This window comes from Phalacrocorax aristotelis, chromosome 4 (assembly GCF_949628215.1).
Source record: "Phalacrocorax aristotelis chromosome 4, bGulAri2.1, whole genome shotgun sequence".
Lineage (NCBI taxonomy): Eukaryota > Metazoa > Chordata > Aves > Suliformes > Phalacrocoracidae > Phalacrocorax > Phalacrocorax aristotelis.
In genome coordinates, this window is record NC_134279.1 from 16,130,011 (window position 1) to 16,156,465 (window position 26,455).

General features: G+C 40.7%; 1 protein-coding gene across 5 annotated transcripts in view; it reads left to right on the forward strand.

The window, feature by feature from the left end:
• WDFY3 (WD repeat and FYVE domain containing 3) overlaps positions 1 to 26,455 on the forward strand; it is a 179,852-nt gene that overhangs the window by 41,628 nt on the left and 111,769 nt on the right. For all 5 annotated transcript variants that reach the window (XM_075090410.1, XM_075090406.1, XM_075090408.1 and 2 more), the window contains 2 exons: positions 12,970 to 13,180; positions 19,606 to 19,729. In XM_075090410.1, the coding sequence (XP_074946511.1) occupies positions 13,001 to 13,180; positions 19,606 to 19,729 (304 nt within the window). In that variant the 5' untranslated portion in view covers positions 12,970 to 13,000. The remainder of the gene's footprint in view (positions 1 to 12,969; positions 13,181 to 19,605; positions 19,730 to 26,455) is intronic.

A 26,455-nucleotide genomic window follows, 5' to 3' on the forward strand; every position in this document is an offset into this window, starting at 1 on the left:
TCACTGAAAAGGTTATCAAGCATTAGAACAGTCTGCCCAGGGAAGTGGTTGAGTTACCATCCCTTGGACGTATGTAGAAAGTGCTTAGGGACATGGTTTAGTGGTGGACTTGCCTGTGTTAGGTTAACAGTTGGACCTGATGATCTTAAAGGTCTTTTCTAACCTAAATGTTTCTAAGATTCTATGCTGTATGATATGCAGCACTTGGTTCCAGTGGAGCTCAGCGTATGTCTTTCGACCCCATCTAAGAAAAGTCAATTGGATAGAGTTCTGCTAAATGCCATTGTCCATGGTGCCCAGTTTCCGCATGGTGTTTATGGAGGGACATTTGCCTGGGGATGTGTAGGCGGTGGTCAAATTCAGCAGCTTCCTGTTGGGTGCAAACACACAGTGGAATAATGCTGTAGTTAGGAGAGATCCGTTATTGTCTAAAAGGTAGTAGTGATGCGTGTGCAAGTATTTCTACTGCTTTTCCATACGTCTCTGGTCTGGATTGCTAATTTTAAGGTCTTGGGCTGTTTCGTTTTGTTTTGTGCTTAGGAATACTATGAACATGCAGCTTAAAAGAGGTTGTGATCATTCACTCTTATTTACTTCCTGTTGCTTCAGAAATAAACAAGCATTTGTGCCCAGGGTTTAATGCTGATGTGCTGCTGTTTCTGTTGCACCGTTTCTGACTAGCCGGTAGCAGAATTCTGTTATATCAGCCAACCATGTGCTGGTAGGATCATTTTGTTGTTTTTCCTATCCAGGTTGTCAGAAACAAGGGCAGCTCTATAGAGACAAATTTTGCAGGTAATGAGCTTCTACTTACTGCTCTTTCATATGTAAATTTCCTAAAGGCAGAAGAAATGTTCTTCTTTTGAGTATATAAATGGCTGTTTTACACGGCTGGAGGAAGTTCATGCTTTAGATTGCTGCTAGGAAGAAAAACTACCACCACCACAACAACGAACAGGGATCCACTTTGTGTAATACCGTGCTGTTTTTAAAAAAACCTGGTGGGTTTTTTTAGCAAAATATCGGAACTGTGCTTAGACTCAGTATCATCACTGCTGAACATGCTGTTTGGGACTACCATGTTGAGCACATGACCTTATTGCTTAGATTTAATAACCTGTTCCAAGTTCACAGGTTTCCTTCTCCACCCCCGCCCCCCACCCCTCATTAGTTGCAAAGGCAAACAGACCAAAGCACTTTTCCCATTCCTAATAACGGTTCATTGTTTCATTGTTGATTCTAGCAGAATAACTTTTCTAGGAAGGCTTTTTTACTTCACTTGTTTACTGCTAATGCAAGAGCCACCCTCTGGAACAGTGCTTTTTATTTTTGTGGGTGTGTGTGGTCACTACCATGCAGTTCAAGTTGGCAAAGTAAAATTTCAGTTCTGCTCTATTCCCAATGGGCTGTAACGGGCATTTTGTTTGTCCAGTTAATGCAAATCAGTTTATTCAGGCCTTTTGAAAACAAAAAAAAACCCAAGAAAAACGGCATTCAAAGACGCTGGAGATAGTTTACCACAGAACATAGCAAAAACTTGTTAATTAGAATCTGTTCTCCAAAAATACTGAGGAAGCAAATAGCCTGTTTTGGATTTTTTAACCAGTAGTTACCTATCTTTATAGTATTTAGCAAACTTTACCTGACATTGCATAGATTAGTTGTTTTATAAGCTTTCAGTGTAATGTTCTGATTCTGAATAGTCTATCAGGTCCTCCATTTCAGATTAATTTTGCCGAGGTACAAATGTTTCTGAGATGTTTCAATTATTCCAGCTTATGTTCAAAACCAGAACGATGTTTCAGTACTTGCTTTCCTCCAATGTGTTTTTCAGCTGTAGGTGTTAATAGCAGTAGTGAGGTTTGCAGGATAATTTGTTTGCTTTTCTGTTGTCTTGCCAGCTAGCAGAGTGTCCAGTTACAAAATTCTAGATCAACATTAATCTGGTAAACTTTAGTTTCCAAAAGTAATCTGCTGGGTTTACAGTGTACGCAAACTGAGAACATTGGAAAACAGAACTTTTATTCTCTCATTCTGAAACTTGTTAACTTACTAGGCACAATATTGCTATAAATGAGTGTTCCAAAAATACATGCCAGTGGAGAAATTTCTCCTATTTTTGTTGTTTTTCTTTTGTGTCTGTGCTCCAGCCACCTTGGACTTTCCTTCTGCCTGTCAGGATTTTTGTGCTGTACACATTTGTGTCTCCTCAGTTACCACGTTTTTCTGGTAAATAGTGTCCTTTGCACTTCTTGAAGGAGAGGAGGAATTGTATGCCCAGAACTAGTTCAACTTTGCAGTCAGGACTGGATTTCCAGTTTGAGTCCACATGGGAGCAGGTCAAAGGAGTGGGAAAAATGCCATAGTGGTATGATTGCACAAGCATGAGCAAATAGTTCCTTGGAGTCTGAATGTCTATGTCTGAATGAAACATCTGAAATGTGCTAGTGCAGGTTTCTCCTTTCTAACATAATACCTATATAGAGCCACTACTTTGATCTTTACTGTAACTGATGATTAGTGTTCATGAAACATGGAAAGATTTCCCCCCCCGAGTGACCATTTCTCATCTCCTAAAGTAGAAAGGCGGCTTTTTCACATGAAGAGTTTTATTTGGTCCTCAGCCCTGCAATGGTGATATATTTTGCCTTGCACAAATGATTTTAAACCTTTTTCTGGCATAAATACTACCTCTTTTTTCCAACCTAAGGAGATGCCATGGAGCAAACAGTTTGAGGTATGGAATTTCAGACTTCCTTCGTGGCTAGTAAATCTGAACTGGTCTTTGGAGATCAGGTCTGTGCTTATATGCAGATAAGGTGATTAAAGACTTCTCGTTGAAATTCTCAGATGAAGCTGTGTAGAAACCAGCAGTTAAATGTGGACTTTGGGTAGCCTTAGAGATGGACTGTATTTCTTGGTCTTGTTTTGTGAAGAGATGAAGGACCATCTGTACTGTTACAGGTACCCCAAAGATGAGATTTCCTGCATCTCTTAGTTGGACATTGATGCATTATTTATTACATACTATTTGGCTTCTGAAATGTGAAGGTTACTTGTTAAATATCCCTGACCTTTTTCAAAAGCCACTCTTAAGTGGTGGGTGGATCTATTCAAGTGCTTACAAAAGCAGAAGTACCTTTTGGTTCTTGGGGTGGTGTGTGATAGTTCAAGACAAAATGACAATTTGTCTTTTGTTTTAGTTAAAAAAAGATGTACAGTAGAAAATGCAAAGGCAGAAACCTTAAATGAATATGTGTAGTCAGTCTAAATAATATATATTTGAGCTTTCTGTCAGTCTGCTTTGTGGCCATTTGCAATTCTTTAGCTTGATTATCGGTTTATTACTGAGCTGAAAAATGGGAGTCCTTAAGTCTTGTTAAAGGCTTGCTTAAAGAAAAGCAGTACTGAGAATTGTATTTGTGCTGGTGACAGATCCTAATGTGTGCTAAATAAAGATAGAGGAAGCGATTTTATCAGCATCCATCCAAAAACATGTTCTAAATGCTATGTGGACAGTTTTTCTCCTGCAAGGAAAAGGCAGCACATGTGCTTGCTTCCTTGTGTGCACTCTTCTTTGCGCTCTGTGAAACTGACTTGTAGCTCCTTCCTGTTGGATAAAGCTAAGGGTTTTGAGCACAGTCCCTAAATATCTATGAAAAATTATTTTAATCACATCCTTTACCTCCACATCTGCGTCGTCAGTCCTTCACGCCAGGTAACTGTTGTTCTGAGCCATTGCACTAAAAAATAAAGTTGAAGTAGGCTCTTCAGTCATGAGGGCATAATGGATGGTGGGTCTGCACTTGAGATCCCAGTTGTCTGTGCATTTTGTGTATGGAAATAGAAGCAAAGAAAACTGATGCAACTTGAACTGTGGTTTGGAGAAGTGCTATGTATTGTTTCCAGCTGTGGTAAGATTTAATACTTAATTTTAAGGGCTTTGTGTTTTGCAGGTGGTGGAAGAAATGTTTGTAGTTTGGAAATATTTTATTGAAGTACTGGAAGTAATTCTGGGAAATAAAATTTTGTGGTTATTAAATAATTAGAAATTGCAATGATAGGGTTATCTTCTAGGCATAAGCTATACACTAGTAAGTCAGGAAAAAGCAGGCTATATGCAGAAGTAAAAAGCAGTACTTAATTTTCTTATTTGAACAAAACGAAGTGCAAAAACTTGATATACCTAAAGTTCATTTTGATTTAAGTTAAAACTAAATAAGAAATACATACATTATTCTTCAGTGAGACAGCTTTCCTCCATCCCTACAACATAGGTCAAAAGTATCACTGTTATTTAATTGTTGTCCTTCTTTTTCACTGAATATAAAAAAATCCTCAAGAGGTTACAACCACAGAAAATCTACTCTGTCAGCACTTGCTATTGTGTGTCATTATCATGAATAATTAGTGGGAAGTGGACCTAGAAAGAAGAGTCGTAGTCAGTGTTTTATGTCTGTATCTTTCTCACTAACCGGTTACTTAAGTTCATATTTGTTGAAGTATTAAGAATTCTTGTTTGCAGTGATGTCAAGGCATTAAGGTCAGACTGAGTGTAAGAATAGCATTTCTAACGTTGGAAGTAACAAAGGAATTGCATAAATACTCACAGAATTCCAGGTTGGAAGGGACCTCAAGGATCATCTAGTCCAACCTTTCTAAAAAGAGCACAGACTAGACAAGATGGCCCAGCACCCTGTCCAGACGACTCTTATAAGTGTCCAATGTGGCCGAGTCAACCACTTCTCTGGGGAGATTATTCCAATGGGTGACACTTCTCACTGTGAAAAATTTTCCTCTTGTGTCCAAACGGAATCTCCCCAAGAGCAACTTGTGTCCGTGCCCCCTTGTCTTCTCCATGTGACTCCTTGTAAAAAGGGAACCTCCATCTTTTGTGTAGCTGCTCCTTCAGTACTGGTACATGGTGATGAGATCCCCTCTGAGCCTCCTTTTTCTCAAGGCTGAACAAACCCAGTTCTCCCAGCCTGTCCTTGTATGGCAGCTTCCCAGCCCTTTGATCATCTCGGTGGCCCTTCTCTGGACCCCTTCCAGCCTGTCCACATCCCTTTTTTATAGCAGGGACCAGAACTGTACACAGTACTCCAGGTGTGGCCTGACAAGCGCTGAGTAGAGCGGGATAATGACTTCTTTCTCCCTGCTGGTGATGCCCTTTTTTTGATGCAACCCAGCATCCTGTTGGCCTTTTTGGCTGCAGCAGCACACTGTTAGCTCATGTTGAGCTCTTTGTCCACCAGGACCCCCAGGTCCCTTTCCACGGAGCTGCTCTCCAGTCAGGTGGATCCCGGTCTGTGCTGCTCTCCTGAGTTATGTTTTCCCAGGTGCATGATCTTACACTTTTCCTTGTTGAACTTCATAAGGTTCGTGTTGGCCCACTCGTCCAGCCTATCCAGATCTTCCTGCAGAGCAGCTCTCCCTTCTGGAGTGTCTACTTCCCCACTCAATTTGGTGTCATCAGCAAACTTCATCAGGCTACACTTGATGCCGTTGTCCGGATCACTTATGAAGACGTTGAATAACATTGGGCCCAATATCGATCCCTGGGGGACTCCACTTGTGACAGGTTGCCAGTTTGAGAAAGAGCTGTTTACCACCACCCTTTGGGTGCGGCCTGTCAGCCAGTTCCCCACCCACTGCGCAGACCACTTCTCTAGGCCATAACACATTAATTTCTCCAGGAGGAGACTATGGGGGACCGTATCAAAGGCCTTGGAGAAGTCCAGGTAAACAGTGTCCACCGCCCACCCCATGTCAACTAGGCAAGTCACTTTGTCACAGAAGGCCACCAGGTTTGCCAAGCATGATGTGCCCTTAGTGAAGCCATGTTGGCTTTTCCCAATCACGTGCTTCATTTGACTTGTGTTGGCCCCCAGGAGGATTCGTTCCATAACTGTCCAGGAAAACCATGTCCTGAATGAGGATAACAAGCTCCTTCCCCCTTCCCCACCTTTCCCCTATCTCTCTGTCTCTCTTTTTCTCTGTCCCCCTTCCCATGTCACTGCCTGTCACTCTTTGCCTCTCCCGCTCCCTGTGTCTCTGTCCCCCTCTTTCCCTGGTTCTCTCCATGTCCCTCTGTCTGTCCCTCTGTCTGTCCCTCTGTCTGTCCCTCTGTCTGTCCCTCTGTCTGTCCCTCTGTCCGGTGTTTGGTTGTTGGGTGGGGTAATAAAAGTAATTGTGTTCCTTACTTCCCCTCTTGCTGATGTTTTTGCCTACAAAGAGAATTATTATTCCTGTGCAGTTCTAAGGACAAATGGATGTGTATGTATCCTCTAACAGAAAGCCAGAAAACATCCTTTTTCATAGTGCATATTGATGACCATCTTTGGAATGTTAGTATTACCTACATGGGTAGGGAATCAAAATCAGGAGAGAAATAACAGACAATGTGGAAGGAAATAACAGGTGTGGAATTTACTGATCATATTGGACTTCTGTGATTCATGGTAGCAACAAGACTTAAGTTTCATTTTCCTGAGGTAGTTGGGGTGGAGCTGTGTGCTGTGTCCCATCATAATCTGCAAAGAAAGAAACTGATTCCTGTTTCGCTGCTAAACTGCTGATGTAATACCAATATAGTGCCTGAAGAAACACTTGTGACTGTAATTATGAAGCAGATAATTACCTAGCTGCTTGTTTAAATAACATCCTTTTGGAAGTAGATGCACAGCTTGGACCTATAATAGCTATTGTGAAAATAAGTGTGTCTGTATCGTGCAGCTTGTCTGTCTACTTTTTTTGCTTCACAGATGTTTTGATAGCTGCAGTAGTATTACATGTACATTATCATACCCTAACTTATGTTAATGATTATGTGTGCATGTTGTGTTTTTCTCAGTGTCTGTTTCTGAGCTTTGTAAGTTGTCGTTATTTTATGTAGTGTAATTTATGATCGTTTGTCCAACAGCTTCCACTACAGCAGAAAATGCTTTCAAATATGATTTTTAAGGGTAGAAGTTACCGCTTGCACGAACTGCAGTGAAACTTTGCGATAATCTCATGGGTTCATCTTGTAGGTTTCCCATATCAATTCAAGAGAAAAGTGAAGAACTTGGTGAATGCTTTTATATCAGAGCTGCTCAAATGGGTCAGCCTCGCTTATGCTCATGGGAAAATGTGCAGCCATCTGACGGTGAAAGAAAACAAAGGGGTTGTTTCAGTAGGGCTGCTCATGCTGTGCCTTTACTGCTTGCTTCATTTCTCTTTGCATGGAGACTTTTCTATTTCTACCACTAGGAGAAAACAACAATGTGTTTTACAAGAGCAGCATTTTTATTGTTGCTGTCTTTGTGCGTGTTTGAAACCTACTCGTCAAGTGTCTTATTTTAGTTTTGGTCCATACAGAGCATGATGATATGCAACTGCCATTAATTCACCTTTTTAGCTCAAGTAGTAGAAGATGAGTTTAGTGGGTCGAACTGCTTCAACCCTCCTGATAAACCATGTGCCTGTCACTGTGAAGCTGCATTGTAGAGCTTCCGCTTGCTTAGTTTGCTCTTTCAAAATAACTTCTAACTTCTTATTCAGCTTAAAAAAAGCCAAAGACTCAAGTGCTGGACTGTCCAACTCAAAGGTTCCCTTTGAGGAGTGTGCCTGCTTGGGCTCGCTGGGGGAAGTAACTCATCAGGTCTGTGTAGTAAAGAACTTGTGGCTGCGCCAGGCTGTAGGTGCCGGAAGAGGGAATGCGAGGCAGGGAAGAGCCTCCTCTCCTGAGAAGCAGCTTCTGTCCTTGCCTCTTCCACAGAACTCCTCATGAGGTTTTTGGAGTTGCTCTCTAATTGTATCCTTTGTGTACTGGACATCCAGCTTTGACATAGCAAGCTGACAGGGAGAAGGACATCAGCTGGTCTCTAAGGGATACAACACAAGCAAGCAGAAAGATTCGAGCATTACAAGATGCCATGTAGGATTAGCTATTCTCCAGTTTCTTAAACTGGATATCTAGAATATTAGACACAAATTTAGTGTGAGGTGGGTGTGTCTGTTCATTGTGTGTATATTGAGGCTGTTAACATGGCTGTGCTGTGGGGCAGAGTTTTGAAAAGAAGTTGATTTAATAGCTGTGAGGCATTCTGATCTGGCAGTGATGAGCAGGACAGAAAAATCCATGAGGAAATGCATTGCTCTGTGTGCAGAGCAGGCTTCCAGTCTAGGTTGCAGTAACCAAGGTGTAGCATCACACTTGGAGGGATGAAGTAATAAAATACTGAGCAGCTGCTCGTGAAGTGAGGGCTGTGTCCCGCCTGTCTGCTGAGAGAGGCGGGAGGCCCTTTGGGGGACTAGAGGAAGTGAGTGTGCAATTTAAGACTGTACTGTAATGCATGTGCAGAGCCAGGTCAAATTCAAGCTCTACAAGCAATTACAAGACAGGTGTTCCGTAACTTGTGAGTTTGTTTCTCTTAAGGTTCTTTTCCGGTAGGCTTTTGCTTTGCAGAGTGTGTGATTGTCATGTGCTATAAGCAGTTGTGAACAGGTGACTTAACTGTTACTGAAAATACTGGAATCTATTTCATTTGTGGCATTAAAGAGACTGCCAATTCTTAATGCTGAATTCAAGTCATATGTGGTGGTTACAGCTGACTGAAATCTGTGCAGATGCTTTCACTTAGTAGAATAGGAAGGTCTTGTCTTCTGGATATTTTTTGTTTGTAGTGGAAGGTTTAGGTGTACTGCTTTTTTTTTTTTTGCAGGCCTAAGCCTAAACAAAGAAAACCTCAGTCAATATAGTTATACAGGACATAGTAGCATCATACCACTTTCCTTTCACTCAGTGAACATGTGTAATGTTCTGGTGTGGTATTTCTAATCTATCATTCTTCTGAAGATTTTAATTGGGTGTTTTTGTTGGCGGTGGGGTTTTGGGTTGGTTTTTTTTTGTGTGTTGTGTTTTTGTTTGTTTTTAATTTTAGATGAGCTTAAATGTCTTGGTGTTTTCTTAGGACAAGTAAATTCTGGTACTGAGATTCACAATGAGGAGGTTTTTACCTGCTATAAACCATGAATAAATCTTTTCACATATCTTAAAGATTTGGGCCTAATGCTGGAGCTCCTAGAGCCCACAGCTATCTTCATTGTATTTCTATAGGTAATCTTTGCTGTGGTAATCAGAAAAAAAATCACTGTATTTGGACTGGCAAAAATAAATTGCAGAAGTTCTTTCAGATTTCATGTACAATATATTTCAGATGACATTGCATGGAGCTCATGCTAGCCTTTTTCTAATAGGACAGAAATACAGTAGGACTCAACTCTGGAATAATTTCACAAGTAGTATCTATTCTGCTTGAAATTAATATATGGTGTAAGTTCAAGTTGATCTGCGGCAGAATTGAGGGTAGGCTTTACATGGTTCTGAAGACTGAGAATGAGCGGAAAATACTGCCAGAAAAAGATGATCCAGAGGGCAGATAACATTGTCAAAGACAAGCAGCATATATTGCAAAGATCTCCATTTGTAAATGTCAGTGTCACTACCCCTGTTTTTGCTTCATACAACATTGACTCAATATCTGTGAAAATCATCAAGGAAGTGAATACTTTATAGTAAAGGATATTCCTGAAGCGGTGCCTTCTAGGAAGATTTTCTCGAGTGTCGCAGGGGTGTCTTTGGGACAAAAATCTGAAATTCCTTGGCATTGTGGGATTTTGTTGTGGGGTTTGGGTTTTTGGAGGTGCGGAATATCGATTTTGTAGTCTCTTATGGTTACTTCGGGGGGGTGGGGTGGGTGTGGGAAGAGAAATTAATTTGGATGTTGTTTACACTATGTTACATCCATTCCCCCCTCCTCTCTGCCTCATGTCTTACATTGAGGTTGAATAAGTGATTGATTGTACTGGGTAATGGGCAGGAGGGACCATGAATGTATTGAGAAAGTGAGGACTGTTTTAATTGTTCTCTGCATTTGTCATCCCTCTGGGTTAAAAGTGCCCCAGTGGAGGTAAATGGATTGCATCTTGGAGAAGCTGTCCCAGTAGGCTCCCATTACTCTGGGAAAATAACATGTAACATTTATATGGACTTCTGTGAGTATAAGAAAATTGACAGATCTAGAACTACAACTGTGTGGCTGAACCAGTGCAAATTCCTGTTCTAGGAGTGTGCTTAGGCTAAATAAAGCAATAGGATTTAAAAGAAAAATTGGCTGCACTAGCAAAAGTCTGCAGAAGTGGTGGATTCAATGACAATGTGCATGTTGGGTGTTGGATTTAGAGTTCTCAGCATTTTGTGAACCATAAAAAGAAATTTAAAATATTATCTTTAAAAGATTTTATGAAAAAAGAACCTTTTTTCCTGCCACTTAGGCAGTGAAGTTTTGGCTCTTTAAGCTCAGATGCAGTATTCTGTTAGGTTACATGTTGTTACAGTGAGAGAAGAGTTCCCAAACTGAGGAGTTCGGGAAAAGGTGTGGGTTTCTCAAGGAAACACCTCCAGAAACTCTGCTGTTTCATTTTTGACTGTGTGAATAATGCTGATTTGAAGTCTGTTACTTGTGTTAGGGATCATACAGTAAAAGGCAACATCCAGTTCTGTCGTATTTTTCTTTGAATGTGAAAAGCCAATGCAGATTTCCAGCATGGGCCGACAGTTGTGGACCAGTACATTAGCTTTGCTTTTTTGGTGACTTCTTGTTTCATAAATTGATTTTCTGCATTGTACCAAAACGTTTGTTAGCATCAGTTCTTAATTTTTTTTGCACGTTAGTAAAATGCAGTTTTATGAACATATTTCAGAAAGGTATTTTGTTCTTGGGTTAGAGAAAGAATATTTTTCTTCCGTTAATGCTTCTTACTAGTGGTTTATTATTTTCAGTTTTAAAAGTGTAGTCCTTGTTTGTAGGTGATGTTATTTTCCTGGCTTTAGTACCCTGCTACTGTCTTTCCTCACAACTTAATCTCTGGGTTTGGGTTCTTCAGTAATGGCTAATTTCCCTCCATTAGTCTAATCACAGCACCTTTGGAATCATCGCTTGTCCTTTTAATAATTGACCCTTTGTGGTAACTTCTCTTTTTGATAATTTAAATAATTAAGTTCTTTAAGTTTCTTGCTGTGAGGCATTTTTCTACCGTTGAATAATTATTATAGCTGTTACTAACTTCTGTTTTTTTCCAGCTGCCTTTAAGCAATGAGAAGCAGGCATTGCAATTCAGTGGAGTATTTAATTGTTGGTCTCTTTAACTTAGTGTATGGAGCTGAAACAGTTTCCCTCTTTCCCCCTTACTCCTTCCCTTACTTGAACGTAGTTGTGAGAATAGTCCCTTTTGAACAATGTCCAACTGGCTACATCTGTTGGGGGATTTATCTGCTCTGACCCTCTGAACTCTTCTGCAAGGACCTACTTAATAGACTTCAGTCTCACATTCAGAAGATTTGGTCCAAGTTGTTTTGAAGACTAACACAGGGCTAAATACAGGCATTATGTCATTGCTGTGAGATGTTTTACAACCTGTGGGCACCAATGATAGAGTAAAGCAGAACCTGGGCAAGATCAAGCGGGACTTCAGAGCTCTGGGGACATGAGTGAAGGGGACAGGAGCCCGAGTGATCTAGTTTATCTTGCCAGTCAGAGATGGGGGTGCAGGCAGAGCTTGACATATCATGCAGACCAATGCCTGGCTTTGTGGCTGGTGGCATCACCAGGGCTTTAGCTTTCTGTGATCACAGGACGTTCTTTGACAAATACAGATTACTGGGGAGAGATGGGAACTACATACCTGGAAGAGGGAAGAGAATATTTGCTGGCAGATTGGCTAACTTAGTAAATCGCACTTTAACCTAATGAATTTGGGGGATGAGGTCCAAAGCCAGGACACCTGCGTACTCACAAAAAGCAGGATGCATGAATGCATCTACCAGAGCAGTGTTGAATGCACCCCAGGCCTCCAAAAGAGTTCCACCAAAAACGTGAGAGAGTTGACTGTCAAACTGAAATGCTTCTACAGCACTGCACGCAGCATGGGTAACAGCCAGGAGGAGCCTGAAAGCTGTCATCCAACCACTGTCACTGAAACGTTTTTGGAACACTGCAATTAATGGCTAGAAACTGTTCAGGAAGGACAAGCAAGGAAGGAAAGGTGGGGGTGTTGTCCTCTACGTTAAAAAATCGATTGCACATTGCTTTTTTTTTTTTGAAACAACAATGCACGGGTCAAGAGCTTATGTGTGAATATCAGAGACCAAGCCAACAAAGGAAACCTGGTTAGCCAGTGTATGCTACAGACTGCATATCAAGGGGAGGATGCTGATGAAGCGTTCTTCAACTACAGGAAGCATCACACTTGCAAGTCCTGATTCTGCTAAGGGACTTCAGCCATCCAGTGTCAGGAAAAGATGATCTTTAAAGTACCCTTCCAAACCAAACCATTCTATGATTCTAAAACAAATTTCTTTCTCATCCCTCTCAGGAGGGAGAAGACGGAGGTGGTGTTCAGCAGACCCAACAGCTGAGGTGCAAGATGAGCAATACATCCATTGGACAGCCTTATATCTTTGCCATAGGAAAGCCAGGAAAAAAATTAACTATTCCTCTGTATGATAAAGCCAACGTCTGAGAGAGTTTGAAGGTCTCGTTTGATTAGATTTTAAAGTACATAACTGGTACTGATTTTATTCTAGAATTATTTTGAGAATACTTTGCAATATGTAAATAACACTGCTGTAAATGCTGTGGAATGTGTACCAAAGAATCATAAAAATCATGTAATAAAAAGTACCAAAGCATTTTGCAGTGTTCAAAGCCTGGTCAGATGTGCTTTGTGCTGAAGAGTACTGGATGTTTTCCTGTTTCAGGTTGTTGGCTTTAAATCCTCCAGGCAAGCCTACCATATACAATTAGCTAATGCTCTTAAGTGCAGTGTGGTACTTACTGTGAGAGAGGGTGCTATATATTTAAAGGCTTTGATGAAATAATGCCTCCAACTATGGTACTCAATAAGTTTGTTTTCCTTTCTGAACAGGATACAAGGGAGCTTCCAGAAGTCAGTCAAGATGAATATGGTGAAAAGGATCATGGGCCGGCCACGGCAGGAGGAGTGTAGCCCCCAAGATAATGCGCTGGGCTTGATGCATCTGCGTCGCCTCTTCACAGAGCTCTGTCATCCTCCACGGCACATGACCCAGAAAGAACAAGAAGAAAAACTTTACATGATGTTGCCGGTGTTTAACAGGGTAAGCCAGAGAATCTGCAAGAGGTGTTTTCTTTACTTGAATTCACTGCTCATATTTTGTATTCCCAAGACCTTTGGTTCTAGCACAACAGAAGTTTTTCTTCCATTGGCATCGTTTCAATTTTCCCCTTTTCCTCACATAGCACTGTGTTAGTGGTTAAACCTGCCGTTGGAGATTTCATTCTGTTATCACTTTTTCTAAAGTGCAGTCCACAGTTGCATGTAGACTGTCACAGAGCTTTTCTGCAGAGCTTGCTATTATTACAGCATCATCTGATTTCCAACCTGAACTTACTCATAGCAAGTTTATACCTGCTTGTTTGTGTGACAGCACTGTACTTGAGTCTAAATAACTCTGCTCCCTTCTTTGCATTTGTTGTATTGATGAATATTTAGAGATAAGAATCATATCATCTCCTGCCAGACTTGGTTTTGCTAGGCTACATGAGCTGAACAATTTTAATCTCCCCTTGTGATAAATCCTCTGTATTCTCATCACCCTTGTAGCCCTTTTCCTATGCACTGAGTCCGAATCCCTCTTCTTGGACGAGGGGGATTTTTGAACAAGCAATCTGTAGGGAAGCCATAATAGCCACTTGTACGGTGCTATTCAAATTTCACTACTCCCTTGTGCTCATGCACGAGGATTTTGTTTGGAGACAGGACTGTGGCGACTGTCCCTGGAATTAATAGGAGCCAAGTCCTCCTGATGTCTTCTGTCACTTGGTTACTCTGCTATTTCATGGAATAACTTTGATGGTAGTTCTAGGGTCTTGAAAGAGCAGTAGGTACAGATATTATTTTCCTTTTTTTTTTCCTTTTTTCCTGCTGTGACCTGAACCCTTGCTTCTAAAGCTCACAGAGCTTTACCACAGAATGGTAGGGGTTGGAAGGGATCTCTGGAGATCGTCTTGTCCAACCCCCCTGCTTGAGCAGGCACACCTAGAGCAGGGGTCACAGGACCACGTCCAGGCAGGTTTTGAATGTCTCCAGGGAAGGAGACTCCACAACCTCTCTGGGCAGCCTGTGCCACTGCTCTGTTACCCTCACAGTAAAGAAGTTTTTCCTCACATTCAGGTGGAACTTCCTTTGTTCCAATTTGTGCTTGGATACTCTACCGTGGAGGACTGGAATCATCCAATAACTAAAATGTAAAAACTTGATAGGAAAATCAATTCAGCTTTCTCTTTTTTTAGGTTGATGTTTTGTTGAAAGTATGCCTTATGATGGCATTAGATATTGAACTGCTTACGTGCTGTGTAGAAAAGTTAATCCTAGTCAAGGCATAGTATGAATAGGATTTTCAGTCTACTGGGTAGCATGCTTTAGTGGATAGATCCCCTAAATGTCATTCTGTTGCCTTAGGTCTTATTCCTAGTTCTACTGGTAACCTGTTGTGTGAGATTGGGAGAAGTAAGTTCAGTTCATCTGCTTCCTCTTTAATTTATCTGCTTGGATCATATGCCCTTTAGTTATGGACTTTCTTAATTTGTTTTTACAAATTGGCACAATGGAATCTTCATCTTGGCTTGAGCCCGTGAAGGTTAATTTGACACATGACACTCATGCTTAGAAATCTCCCTCTGGTGGTTACAGGTGGCTGATGCTTCTGAAAAAGGGAGTGTACCCACTATACCTGCTTCAGTACTTAGTAGTAATCTCTGGGCAGAGAAGAAATTTTTTTCGTGGCCCTTGTGGCGTAGTTACTTGCACTTGCAGTAGCATTGTATCTATGGAAATCAAAATCGGTGATCCAACTGGGTTCAAGAAAAACTAGTGCAGCAGTGCACGTCCTATTTCTGTACAGCAGTCTTTCCTTAGACTTTGATTAGACTTCAGAGATTAAAAAGAACAGTTAAGTTTTAATTTCTCTGTTGTTTCTCCTTTTTTCTCTTTTCTTCTTTTCTTTCTTACTATGCTTATTTTTTTTTCTCTCTTACACAGCTTGCTGGCTTTGTCCTAATTCTCAGTCCCTCCACTTAACCCTCTTGAAGCCTGGTTGTAGTTGCGTCGTGTCTTTGCACCATTGTTCTCTTTCTCTGTCCTTCCTTCAGCTTGTGTGTTGAAACATTCTGAAAAATAAATCAGTAGCCTGAAGTTTTCTTCTTGCTCTGGCAAAATCACCTCTTGCCTAACTAATCTCAGGTACCATTTAGATTTATGAAAAGGTGAATGGTTTCTGTGATTTCCATCTGTATGAATACATACATCTTGGCTACTCTTTTCCCCTTGTTTAGCATAGGTTTCTCCTTCCTCAGGTTCCCAGTTGTCTTTTTCTCTTCTTTACAGAATCCATCTGGTTTTGTGGATGGGCTTTTTTCCCTTCTCTAAATCATAGAGACTCTTTTGTTCCCCTATTTACTGAGGTGAACTTGATGCTGAAGACATCTGTTGTTCTATGCTTGCTAAATGTTTTGCTTTTGGATCCTAACTGTGCTCGTCTCTTCCTCTTCCCTCTTGTTGCCTTGTTTTGTTTTAACATTACTGTCCTCAAACTCTGGTTTTAATCTGTGACCTTCTTGGAATTGTCCTTGTTACAAATATAGGCTGTTGCCAGATGTTGTCACTTCAGTTTCCAACCTTTGTCAAATCTGAATTGTAGTATGGTACATTGAGGGAAGCGTGTATTGTTTGTGCTCTTTCACTTCCTTTCTCGAAGTCCTTGATAACCTTTATCAGTTGTCAACGAACTGTTAGTGTAGCACAAACAAATCTGATTTCTCTTGGCCAGTCAGCTCTCGTGTGTCCCTGTGACAGGAATATTTTTTTTCATAGAATCATTAAGGCTGGAAGAGACCTCTAGGATCATCAAGTCCAACCATCAACCCAACACCCCCACGCCTCCTAAACCATGCACTGAAGTGCCGTGTCTACGTGTTTTTTGAACACCTCCAGGGATGGTGACTCCACCACCTCTTTACCTTGCATTTTATATAAATGCGTTGTCTTCCTGCATTCAAGAGGCTGAACAGTTGTGATGTCATCTATTTATTTCTACTTCCACAGTTTACCTTCTTAGGTTCCTGGTTAATGCCACCTTTTTCTCTTGAGGCTTACATGCAGTGTGCTGTAGCTTCCTTGGCTTGTCTAGTTTTGTGGGAGACATGGTAAACCTTGTTTCACTCTAAATTTTGAGATTACTTTCCTCTGAGACCTACTTTTGCTGACAGGAAACACTCTGACGTTGCTAGAAGTTCCTTTTTAAAAATTTTCTAATTTGTCAAACATAGTCCTTAGCTGCAAATGTTTTACGCTATGAGTTAATAAGTTGATTCAAATTCAGACTCTGAATCCGTCAGTTACTTTGCATAGTTATCTGTATTCTATTGAACAGGTTTAAGTGAGATTGAGTACTTTTTGTGTTACTGCCTGAAGTGAAGTCCATGATGGTGTACCATAGAAGTGTTATCTATTACAAGGTTGGTATGTCTGTGTTAAGAGGTGAAAACCCAAAATAAATTGTGGAGCTCAGATCAAGACTTCTGTACAACACCTTGATATGTACTTAAGAATATCTCTTGTACGGAGTAGCAAGCTGTTGGAAGTGGGAGCTGCGTGTGTTAGGCTGGAAGGGAGGGAGAGACAGGTGTGGGGAGCGGGGAGAGAGAGATATATCCAGGAAATGGTTCTGGAAGAAGAGTGATTTTTACTGAATCCAGAGATCCAGAGTGAGGAAGGTAAGTCTGCTTCCCATAGGCATCCAAGTCACCAGCAACACCCAGCCAGTTATATAACTAGTATATCCAGGAATTCTTCTGAGGCTTTCTTGCTTGAAACCATGTATGAGTTTGGGTTTTTTTTTTTGTGGGTGGCTTTTTTGTTTTCCCTCTCTTCAGAGGTATCTGAAGTTTTGTGTGAAATGCAGTTCCATTTTCTTCCTGATATTTTAAGGATTGTTAATCGGTAAATCCAGAGAAGCTAATGCATTTTTAACTTCGGTTTATAGATACGGCGTGTCTCAAATGTGCTGTAGTTTACACCATCTTGCCAATTCTGGTAACTAATGGGTTTACAGACCACTTCTGTTTTCTCATTGTTCAGGGAGGCTTATGAAATGATGAATCACGTGGTAACGAAAAGCTAAATCGCTGCATAATTAACAAAAGATTGGCCCTGTGGAAGAGCATTCAAAAGGGTCCTTTCAGAGTTCAGTGCATTTGCGGAAGCATTGCTGTACCAGTGTGGTGGTAACGCTTTTGCAGTATATGAAAAAAGTGGATGGAATGATGAAGAGGCTGGTTTTGAATAAGTGGTACATTGTTTACGTTTTCTTGAAAAAGCCTTGCTTTTCCTTCTTAGAAAGATGGGTTACTGATAAAATGTTCCATATCCTATTCCTGGTTTTTACTACCACCGTTAGTCAAAGAATATATCCATATCCAATGCAGATGCTTGTTCTTCATGGTACAAACCTGGTTATGGGACATCTAATTAAAAAACAGTCACCTTGGTCAACCTTTTGCTGTAATTGAGTTCTCTGCTTTTCCTGGGAGCTGCTGACAACTCTGGGCAAGCTCAGGACAGGTAATAGGGCTATTAGTTTTTTCTCTTTCCTTGGTCTGAGTGAAAAAGCTTTAAACAGTTAATGTTGGCAAGATGCTCTGCCTATGTGCATTCTAATCTAGATAATCTTGCTTAAGTTATGCCAGTAAACATGCAACCCTCAAGCCCCTCTTCCCTTCTTATAGCCTTGTGGAAGTTGGGAGTTGATGCAGACAGCAGCAACAGGAGGTCTTGTGAAAGGTTTAGGAAATTTGGATTGTCTGTACTGGGAATGTTGAATAATCCAAATGAGGGGTGTTTTTCTTGGTCTGCCGAAAAGTCATCTGACTGTAATGTCTGGCGTCCTGTTTGCTTGCTTTATTGATAATGGTGGTTGAGATTTCCTATATGAGAAATGCTTCACTTTTTGGTGAAAAATATTTTTATTGTGAGGAAACTGAGTGTTCAAATTCAATGTTGTTTTTCTGGCTCCATTTCATCATGACTTTGCAATGTGAGCAGGCAGGAAAAATATTTTTAGCTGTCCTGCAATCTGCCAGAGCAGCTGATACTAAGGGGAGTAAGAAGTCAAACTTACACAGAGGTTATTCTGTCTTCTGCCTTCTAAGTTTTCTTCAGTAACTTTGGGATTCCAAGGTAAGTTGGTATCTTGTATCCCTGTTGGCTGTAATATTGCAGATTTCACTGGATGTCCCTAGAATTAAGAGTGACCTCAGTGAAGTATTTCAGCAGCTCAGGTGCAATAGTGTAACTGGGTCACCCAGGGAAAGGAGATGAGGGTGAAGCACCTGTTGAGTCCAAACCAATTGTACTGCTGTATATCGCATCCTCTTTCTGAAAGGCAAATATAACATGCTGAACTAAAGTTTTATTAGAAAAATACTGTAATCTGTTATGTTTCCTGGCTCATCAGTGACACTCCTGCAGGTTACATAAGTAGCCATGAGGGAGAAAAATGTAAACAAGCAGAGTAGTGGTGAAAGCGTTCAGGCGTTTAGCAGGCTGTTCTGTTTTCTCACCACTGACAGAAGTGATGATACCAGAATTTGGATTGCATGCTTTGTTTGATAATGAATATCATGGTTTTACTGTGACCATTTTAGTGCAAGAGTGACATCAGAAGTGTGGATGGAGGCTCCTTTTCTTGTGCAGTCTTGAATGAAAAGTAAATTAGCTCAACAACTAGCTAATACATTTTGAGATAATGGCTTAGTGTAATACCACAGAGTAACACATTTCTCTCTGTTGAATGTCATTCAATAAATGATTTAATAACCAAATTAATGCTTAATCATGAAGAATAAGTTACTAGAATTAAGTGACAATTTATGAAAAATTACTGTAGCAACTGCTGCTGTTATATTCAGGAGGATCTCAAGAAAGGAGCGTAAGGCCTTAGGATGCCAGCAATGTGGGAGGCTTCTTGGTATCGTTAGTTTATACAAGGAAGACTTAACAGAGCAGTTCTACTTCCTAGTCCCTTCTCGAAGATTTTACACACATCGTTCTGTACATGTGGTTTGCCCCTGTGGGATGATTAGGTCCAGCAAAATAGTAAAGGAGTTGCTCTTAAAAACAGAACTTGTGTTGGAGAACTTGCTCTGGTGTCTAGTCTTTACCCCATTATGTGCAATCTTGGTCTTTTGGGGCTTTGCGGGGTGTTCATCTTGCAAGAAAATTCGTGATTCCCTTTTTTCTCTTCATTCATCAGATCTTACCTCCCTGAGTGGTGACTTAATTCCAACTATGAATAAATCTTAGAGCATGCACTGTGAAAACCAGTACAGTGATGAATACAGCAGCAGGAAAACAAAAACTTGTAATCTCCATAGTAATACTCCTTCTTTGCAAAGGAAGCTGGTAGTTCATAGTCATCCTTGTAAACTGAATGCCTGTATAATGCAACCATTTTTCTTGTTTTAGGTGTTTGGAAATGCTCCTCCAAGTACAATGACAGAAAAATTTTCTGACCTCCTGCAGTTTACTACTCAAGTGTCAAGATTGATGGTGACTGAAATTCGACGGAGAGCATCCAATAAGTCCACAGGTATTGCATGGGGCACAAGTTTGGGCTTTGTGAGATGTGCATAATGAATTTCAGTTCATTCAGAATACGATGAGCTGCCATCCACAGCAGCTGTGCAGGCTCAGAAATCGAAGTCTTGGCAGTGAAAGTGTGTTATCTTCTATTTTGTTGGACTGAGAGAGGTGGAAGTGGCTGGAGTTTTCCTTCCTGAGAAAGCTGAGTTTCACAAACTTGACAGCACATCAAGGAGAGAGGAGTGGGCAAAGTTTCATTGCCTACTAGTAGAAGGAGACCAAGAGCATGCATGTGGACAGCTGCTGTATCTTGCCTGAGGTGCCTGTTGGTGGTGTGTTTTGTCCCTTGGATATCTTAACATTCCAGAAACATGCCTTTTTAAATTAGCTGTTGGGCTGGAAGCTAACAGGCTGGAAGGGGTCCTGAGAAGAGCCACCAAGATGATCAAAGGACTGGGAAGCTGCCATACAAGGATAGGCTGGGAGAACTGGGTTTGTTCCGCCTTGAGAAAAGGAGGCTCAGAGGGGATCTCATCACCATGTACCAGTACTGAAAGGGTAGCTACAAAGAAGTTGGAGGTTCCCTTTTTACAAGGAGTCACATGGAGAAGACAAGGGGGCATGGACACAAGTTGCTCTTGGGGAGATTCCGTTTGGACACCAGAGGAAAATTTTTCACAGTGAGGATGGTCACCCATTGGAATAATCTCCCCAGGGAAGTGGTTGACTCGGCCACATTGGACACTTATAAGAGTCGTCTGGACAGGGTGCTGGGCCATCTTGTCTAGACTCTGCTCTTCCTAGGAAGGTTGGACTGGATGATCCCTGAGGTCCCTTCTAACCTGGGATTCTGTGAGTACAGCGAGTCTCACATTAGGACCAACACTGCCAGCCCTAGGGAAATGTTAGTGGACTCCTCTTTTGCTTTGTTTATTAAACGTCAGTGTGAAATTTGGTTCTGTTAAACCCCGAATGTGTCATAACCTGACCACGTATTGGGCGTTGCATAACTGAGGACAGTGCGCCAAGAAGGCATATTTCATTAGCTTTCCTCTTTTATTTCCTCTTCTGAAGAGGAGCGCTTCTGAGAAGTATCAAGTTTCTGTCTACTAGATAATTTTAAGATCTGTGCTGGCTTCTTAGTTTGGATTTGGTAGTAAATAAGGAAATAGCAGGCTGGAAAAGGCTGTGCAAATTATTACGCATGAAGTCAGGAGTCACAAACTGTGCCAATTACAATTTCTTCCCATTTTAAGTAGAGTGACTAACAGTGAAATGTTCCAGATGGCTAAACAGATATCCCAGACAAAACCTGTTCTCAATGGGTAAACAGGCGCAAAATGTCTTTTCTTTGGGTATTTAGGAGACGTGAATGTCCTACAGCCATGCTGGCAGAATGGTGGTGTGTGTTTGACCTTTTTTTTCCTGGGGAACATCTGTTATGCCTGCTAGTCAGTTGGATTCTGCTAAGAATGGCCATTTTTGTGTGTTTATTACTTAAGCCATACCTCTGCTTGTTGCTCCAAGATAATGCAGTTGTCATTCTTGAAACCTCACAAGTCAGAGGTAGATTTTGTTGTTGGTGGTGGTTTCCGGGGGTCTTCTTGTTTTCTACCCCACTTGAAAACTTAACCACAGTGACTTAGAAGACAGTTTGGTACTCTTCTGAGCCTTAATGTAGTGAGTACCAATGTTTTTATTAAAACAGGAAGCAGTCATTTTTCCTCTGCTATCAAGATTGGTATTACTTTGGTCAGTAAACCATTTCAGACCCTGGGTAAGAAGGCCTGAGAGGTCTGTGTTCTGCAATTGCATTGTGACTCTTGGTGGGACCAGGGAGTTGCAGTTTGCTCTCCAGAAATTAACAAGCTGCTAAAATTCATAGTTTGCAGACTTCTGTGTTATACTGTTCAGAGCTAGACACACGTTTCCTGAGATATTTGAAACAAACAAACAAACAAAAAAGCAATTCTTGGCTTTTTAAAATATGCTTTATATTAAAGACACAATATTGTGTCTATGGATTGTAAAGGCTCTTACTTTTATTTTTTTTTAAAAACTTCCATTCATTTTGTGTACCAAACACAAAAATACAGCATATTTTAATAGCTATTAACAGGTAATTATATCTCCTAGCATGGTTTTGAAAGTGAAAAACTTTATTAACAGCTATATGCAGGAAATGTCTCTGGTAATATCCAAGTGGAAATTCCTCATGGTGTGAAGTGCTCCGTTTACATGAACAAAATTGCTGAGCTTGTTTTAGAGACAAGCTTTCCATACAAACGTTATCAAAAGTCAACTTTAGATAGTTAATGAAAAAAACTTTACAAGAACTTGCTTTCTATCTATAAAGAGAAAGTGCCATAGCAGTATTTTAGTTGGGAATGTGGTATAATTACATCTTACCTGTTGGTGGTTTTGTTTTTGTTTTGGTTGTGGGGTGTTTTATTTTTGTGTGTTTTGGTTTTTTTTTCTCTCCCCCCCGCCCCACCATCTCATCATGGAGCACATAACAATTTTTTTCATTAGGCCTTTGAATATTTATGCTAATAGCTGTGTAATGCCTGCCATCATGGAGGCATATCTCAGTTATTCTTGGCAGAGTGTAGTAGTTTTCTCTGAACAGTGTGATTCAGTGGTAACTCTGCCAGCACCCTATCTTAAGTAGTCTCTGAATAATGCCATTGTAGTTATGTGTTCAACCACAGTTTCAGCTGTCTTGTTTCTCTAGTATGGATGTAACCTTGGAATAAGAAAAATGAAGCAGTTAAAATTGAGTTAAATTATCTCATACATTTAAGTCTTTGCTGTACAACAGCGGTAATTTGCAGGTGACAGCAGTAACCATATCTATGAAGGTTAGTGCATGATTTCCCTTGCCCTGGGGTATGTAGTCTGTTTCAGAAGATGATAGGGTCATGGTTGAGATGGCAGCTAAAAATCTCAAGTATATAGAGCTAAGTATTCCACAAATAAATTGAATTTGGTGACTGAATTGATCAAAAAGTTGTAGTAGTACTATGCTAAAATATATGTTCAAACATACAGTTCTAGCATAGCCTCAGTTCCGAAATGAACCTTTCTTTTGGGAACAAGTGCACCTGGATCAGGGCTGAAAAATAGAGATTTCAGAAAAAGAGGGACAGGGACAGCTGGAATATTGGTAGAATAGATGTGGCTACTAATGGCTACTTTGGTTGCTGTTGCTGGACGGGAAGCAACAGTTTTGTTTCATGTATTCTTCAAAAGGCATACCCTGGATGCAATTGGCTCCTCTGTGATTTTGCAAATATTTCAACAGCATGTCCTAGAGTGCTTAGCACGTCATCATAGTTTAGACTCAATGCAAAGGTAAGCATACAGCAGGAAAGGTTAGTTCGGACGATCTCTCTGGTATGGACAGTGGGACCTGTGTGCCATTTCATGGTGCCTAGCTGGGCAGTTGCACAGTGGAGTGTGGTCCCCAAAGTCCTCTGTGTGGAGGTGGCTGGTGTGCAGGTAGGTGGGAGAGCTTCTCTTTTCATGCTACGGGTGATGTAAGCTGAATAGCGTGGGACCTTCTGGTTTATCATTTCATTGAGTACGTGTGCCTCATACATGAGAAATCCCAACTACTGAATAGTTTCACATTGTAAACTTAAAGGTAAGTGCATAAAGCTGTCCTCCCCAGATCAAACCGTGAACCTGTGTAACTGAGCAGTGGGTTCCCAGCTGTGATCGCTAACAGAAAGCAAGAAACAGGGCAAGTACAAAGTACGCCTTTCTCTTTCACTCTTAACAGCTTCTCATATTTCAGCAGTTGAGGGTGTGCAAACCTGTGATTTGGTACCTTGTAGTGGTTATTCCATGTTCACTAAAATTGGTTTCTAATTCAGTCCTATGCTGTCTGCATCTCAAGCACACCAAAAGACATACTGACAGCTCCCATTATTTAATGCATTAGGATATGTAAACACTTGATATCACAGGGAAGTTCAGAACGATTCCCTTAGTGATGGACAATCCTGCAACCTGGAAGGTCCTTCCCCAGTCAGAATATGAATGAGTGGTTGTGGGGACAATTCATGAAACCTGTGCAGAAGGGCAGAAAATTGAAGAATGAGAAAGCAAAATGGTTCATCACAGGGCTGGAACATTTTAACCTGATTTCAAGGTTAATTTCAAAGGTATGGGGTTTTTTTTGTGTGGTGTGTGTGTTAACAATTTCAGTTGTGCTACTCTGTCTACATCAGTTTTATGGACCTTTTCAGTTCAATTTAATTGTGGCTTGCCTTGTTGACTTCAGTCATTTCATTCCATATTTGCAACATTCTCTGTATTTGTCTCAGTATTTACTGTTTAATGCTAAATTTATTTTTATCATGCCTCTAGACTGTTCAGCTAATCCTTCCTACCTCCAGAAACAACATTTTCTCTTACTGTTTATACCTTCTGAATGTTGTGGTGGTTTCATCTGGGGATTTGGTGTTTTTTTTTGTTTATTGGATATTCCCCCTATTCCTTTCTTTCTCTTCCTCTTAATTTCACTGATTTACATGAACTGTTTCACCAGTGAAAATGCTTTTAACCTCTTCAGGCATTTCTCTAACAGATCTGCTGAAAGACTCTCATTATCTCATCTTCAAACCACTTTGGGAGACCAAACTGATAAACATTCATCATCATAATATTTAACCATTGCAGAAAACCACATCAGTGGCTGTATTTGGCCTCTGACAATGCCTAACTTTATTCTTTTTGAAGTTCTGTTTATCTGCAAACTCTGCTTTTATTGTTCATTTTTATTGCAGTTTACCTCTGTCACATCAGCAGAACTGATTTTATGTTTGTCTTAAGTACACAAGAGTTAGTGTTATCTGTTCAAGTGCGTCTTGCATTTTGGGTAAGTTACCAAAGGTAGTTAAAGGAAGCTTCTTATCTTCTACTAGTAAGTAGCCTTTCAGGCTGCTCCCATAGTGAAGTCTGAAGTTTTCCTCATAGTGTTACTTGTAACGTCTGCTTCTCTTTGAAGAGTTGAGGATCTTTCTTGCTAAAACAAGTGGACTTAGGGGTTGCTTTCAGACTTTTTTGGTATGTTAGATAACTTTTCTTCTCTTGAGGAGAGAGTATGTTAGAAATGATCTCACGTGCTGTTACTACACGTCTTGGTTTTTTCATTACATATATACGTGTTTTCCTGTCCTGTGGGTGCCTTCGCTTTACAAGGTGATTGATTCAATTTTAAATTTATCAAAATTGCTCTGAAAGGGAAGCAGTGTCCTATCAGCTGCTCGTCAGGAGTCAGTTCTGATCAATGACTGCTGTATCTTGTTACTTTTGGTTCACCTTCAATTTATTTTTGATGCTTTTTACCAGATCTTATGCAAAGCAAGTGTAGTGCAATATAGTGCCTTTCCAAGAGATCCTAGTAAGCCTGTTCTCTTGTCAGCTGGGTTGGTGAAGATAAATGCTGGCACAGCTGAGTTGTTTATCTTAGGATGAGCAGCCCTCTGTTTCTGCACGCTGCAAAGGCATCAGCCACTTTGTATGTGTAGCTTGTGACGACAGCACTGCACTGTTCCTGATGATTGAAGGAAGACTTTTTGCCATCCCATTTTTGTTTGGGTTGATACTTCTCTCTTACTGTCTAGGCAGTTGGAGTGATTTGTATTTTTTAACTCTAGGTATCTGACTGTTTCCAGGCATTCCCCATGAGAAACAGTAGAGACTTTTTGAAGGCTCGATTAGAGAAGGGGTCCCTGACTTCAGCTTGCTCCCCACCACTCCCCTGACAAACCTACCCATACCTCCCACTACGCCCCCCCCCGGCATATGCGCAGATACTTTTTCACTAATATTACACTCTAGGATAAGAATAAGCTATACAAAAGTTTGATTACACCATTATATGCTGTTTATGGTACTAGAAACAACTAACTAAAAGCTTAATGTACTGAATTTGTCCTTAGTGCTATTGCTGTAGGCAATAATATAGCTTGTAATGCAGTGCTGCTTTTTGCAAGCAATCTGAATGGGTCTAATCCCATTGCTTTCCATCTGCTGCTTTGCTGAAGTCCAGGATGCAAAGCCATGTCATCTCTTATGTATGAAACAAATTCTAGTGGTTTATTCTACCAAGCCTCTATCCCATATACACTGAATCAGTGCTGAAAAATCTGTGTATTAACCATGTGACCACATAATCGTGGTCATACTTACACATACATGCTTGCACAGACATCAAGATACGTATGCTTGCATATTATTTTATAGGTCTTTATCTTTGCTGTTTTTACTAGCTAGAATACCCCAATTGTAGGTTTATTCTGCAGAAGTTGAAGGGCTAAGGGCATCTGGGTGGGACACATAGAGGATTTTATATCAAAAAGATGACTTGAGCACTTCAAAACCAGGGAAAAGGTACAAGAAATAAATTAAGACTAGTGCTGATGATAGAAATTAATCTTAAATGATAGTGCTATCAAATTTGCTCGGAGCAGATGATGAGAACTTCTTGCACTTAAAATGCTGTCTGTGTTTTAGGTAGTGCTTAATTACGACTGACAGTTTTGAAACCGCTATTTATAGTGTTCAACTGCTATGCCATTTAGGTTGCCAGGAGCATAACAACTTTTTCAGGAGTGTATACTTAACCCCTGAGTCTCACTTTCAAAGGTGAATAAAAGAGCCCCTATTCCACAGGTGGCTTTTGGAGACTATGCCCAAAGGAGACTCTGCACACCCTGTTTGG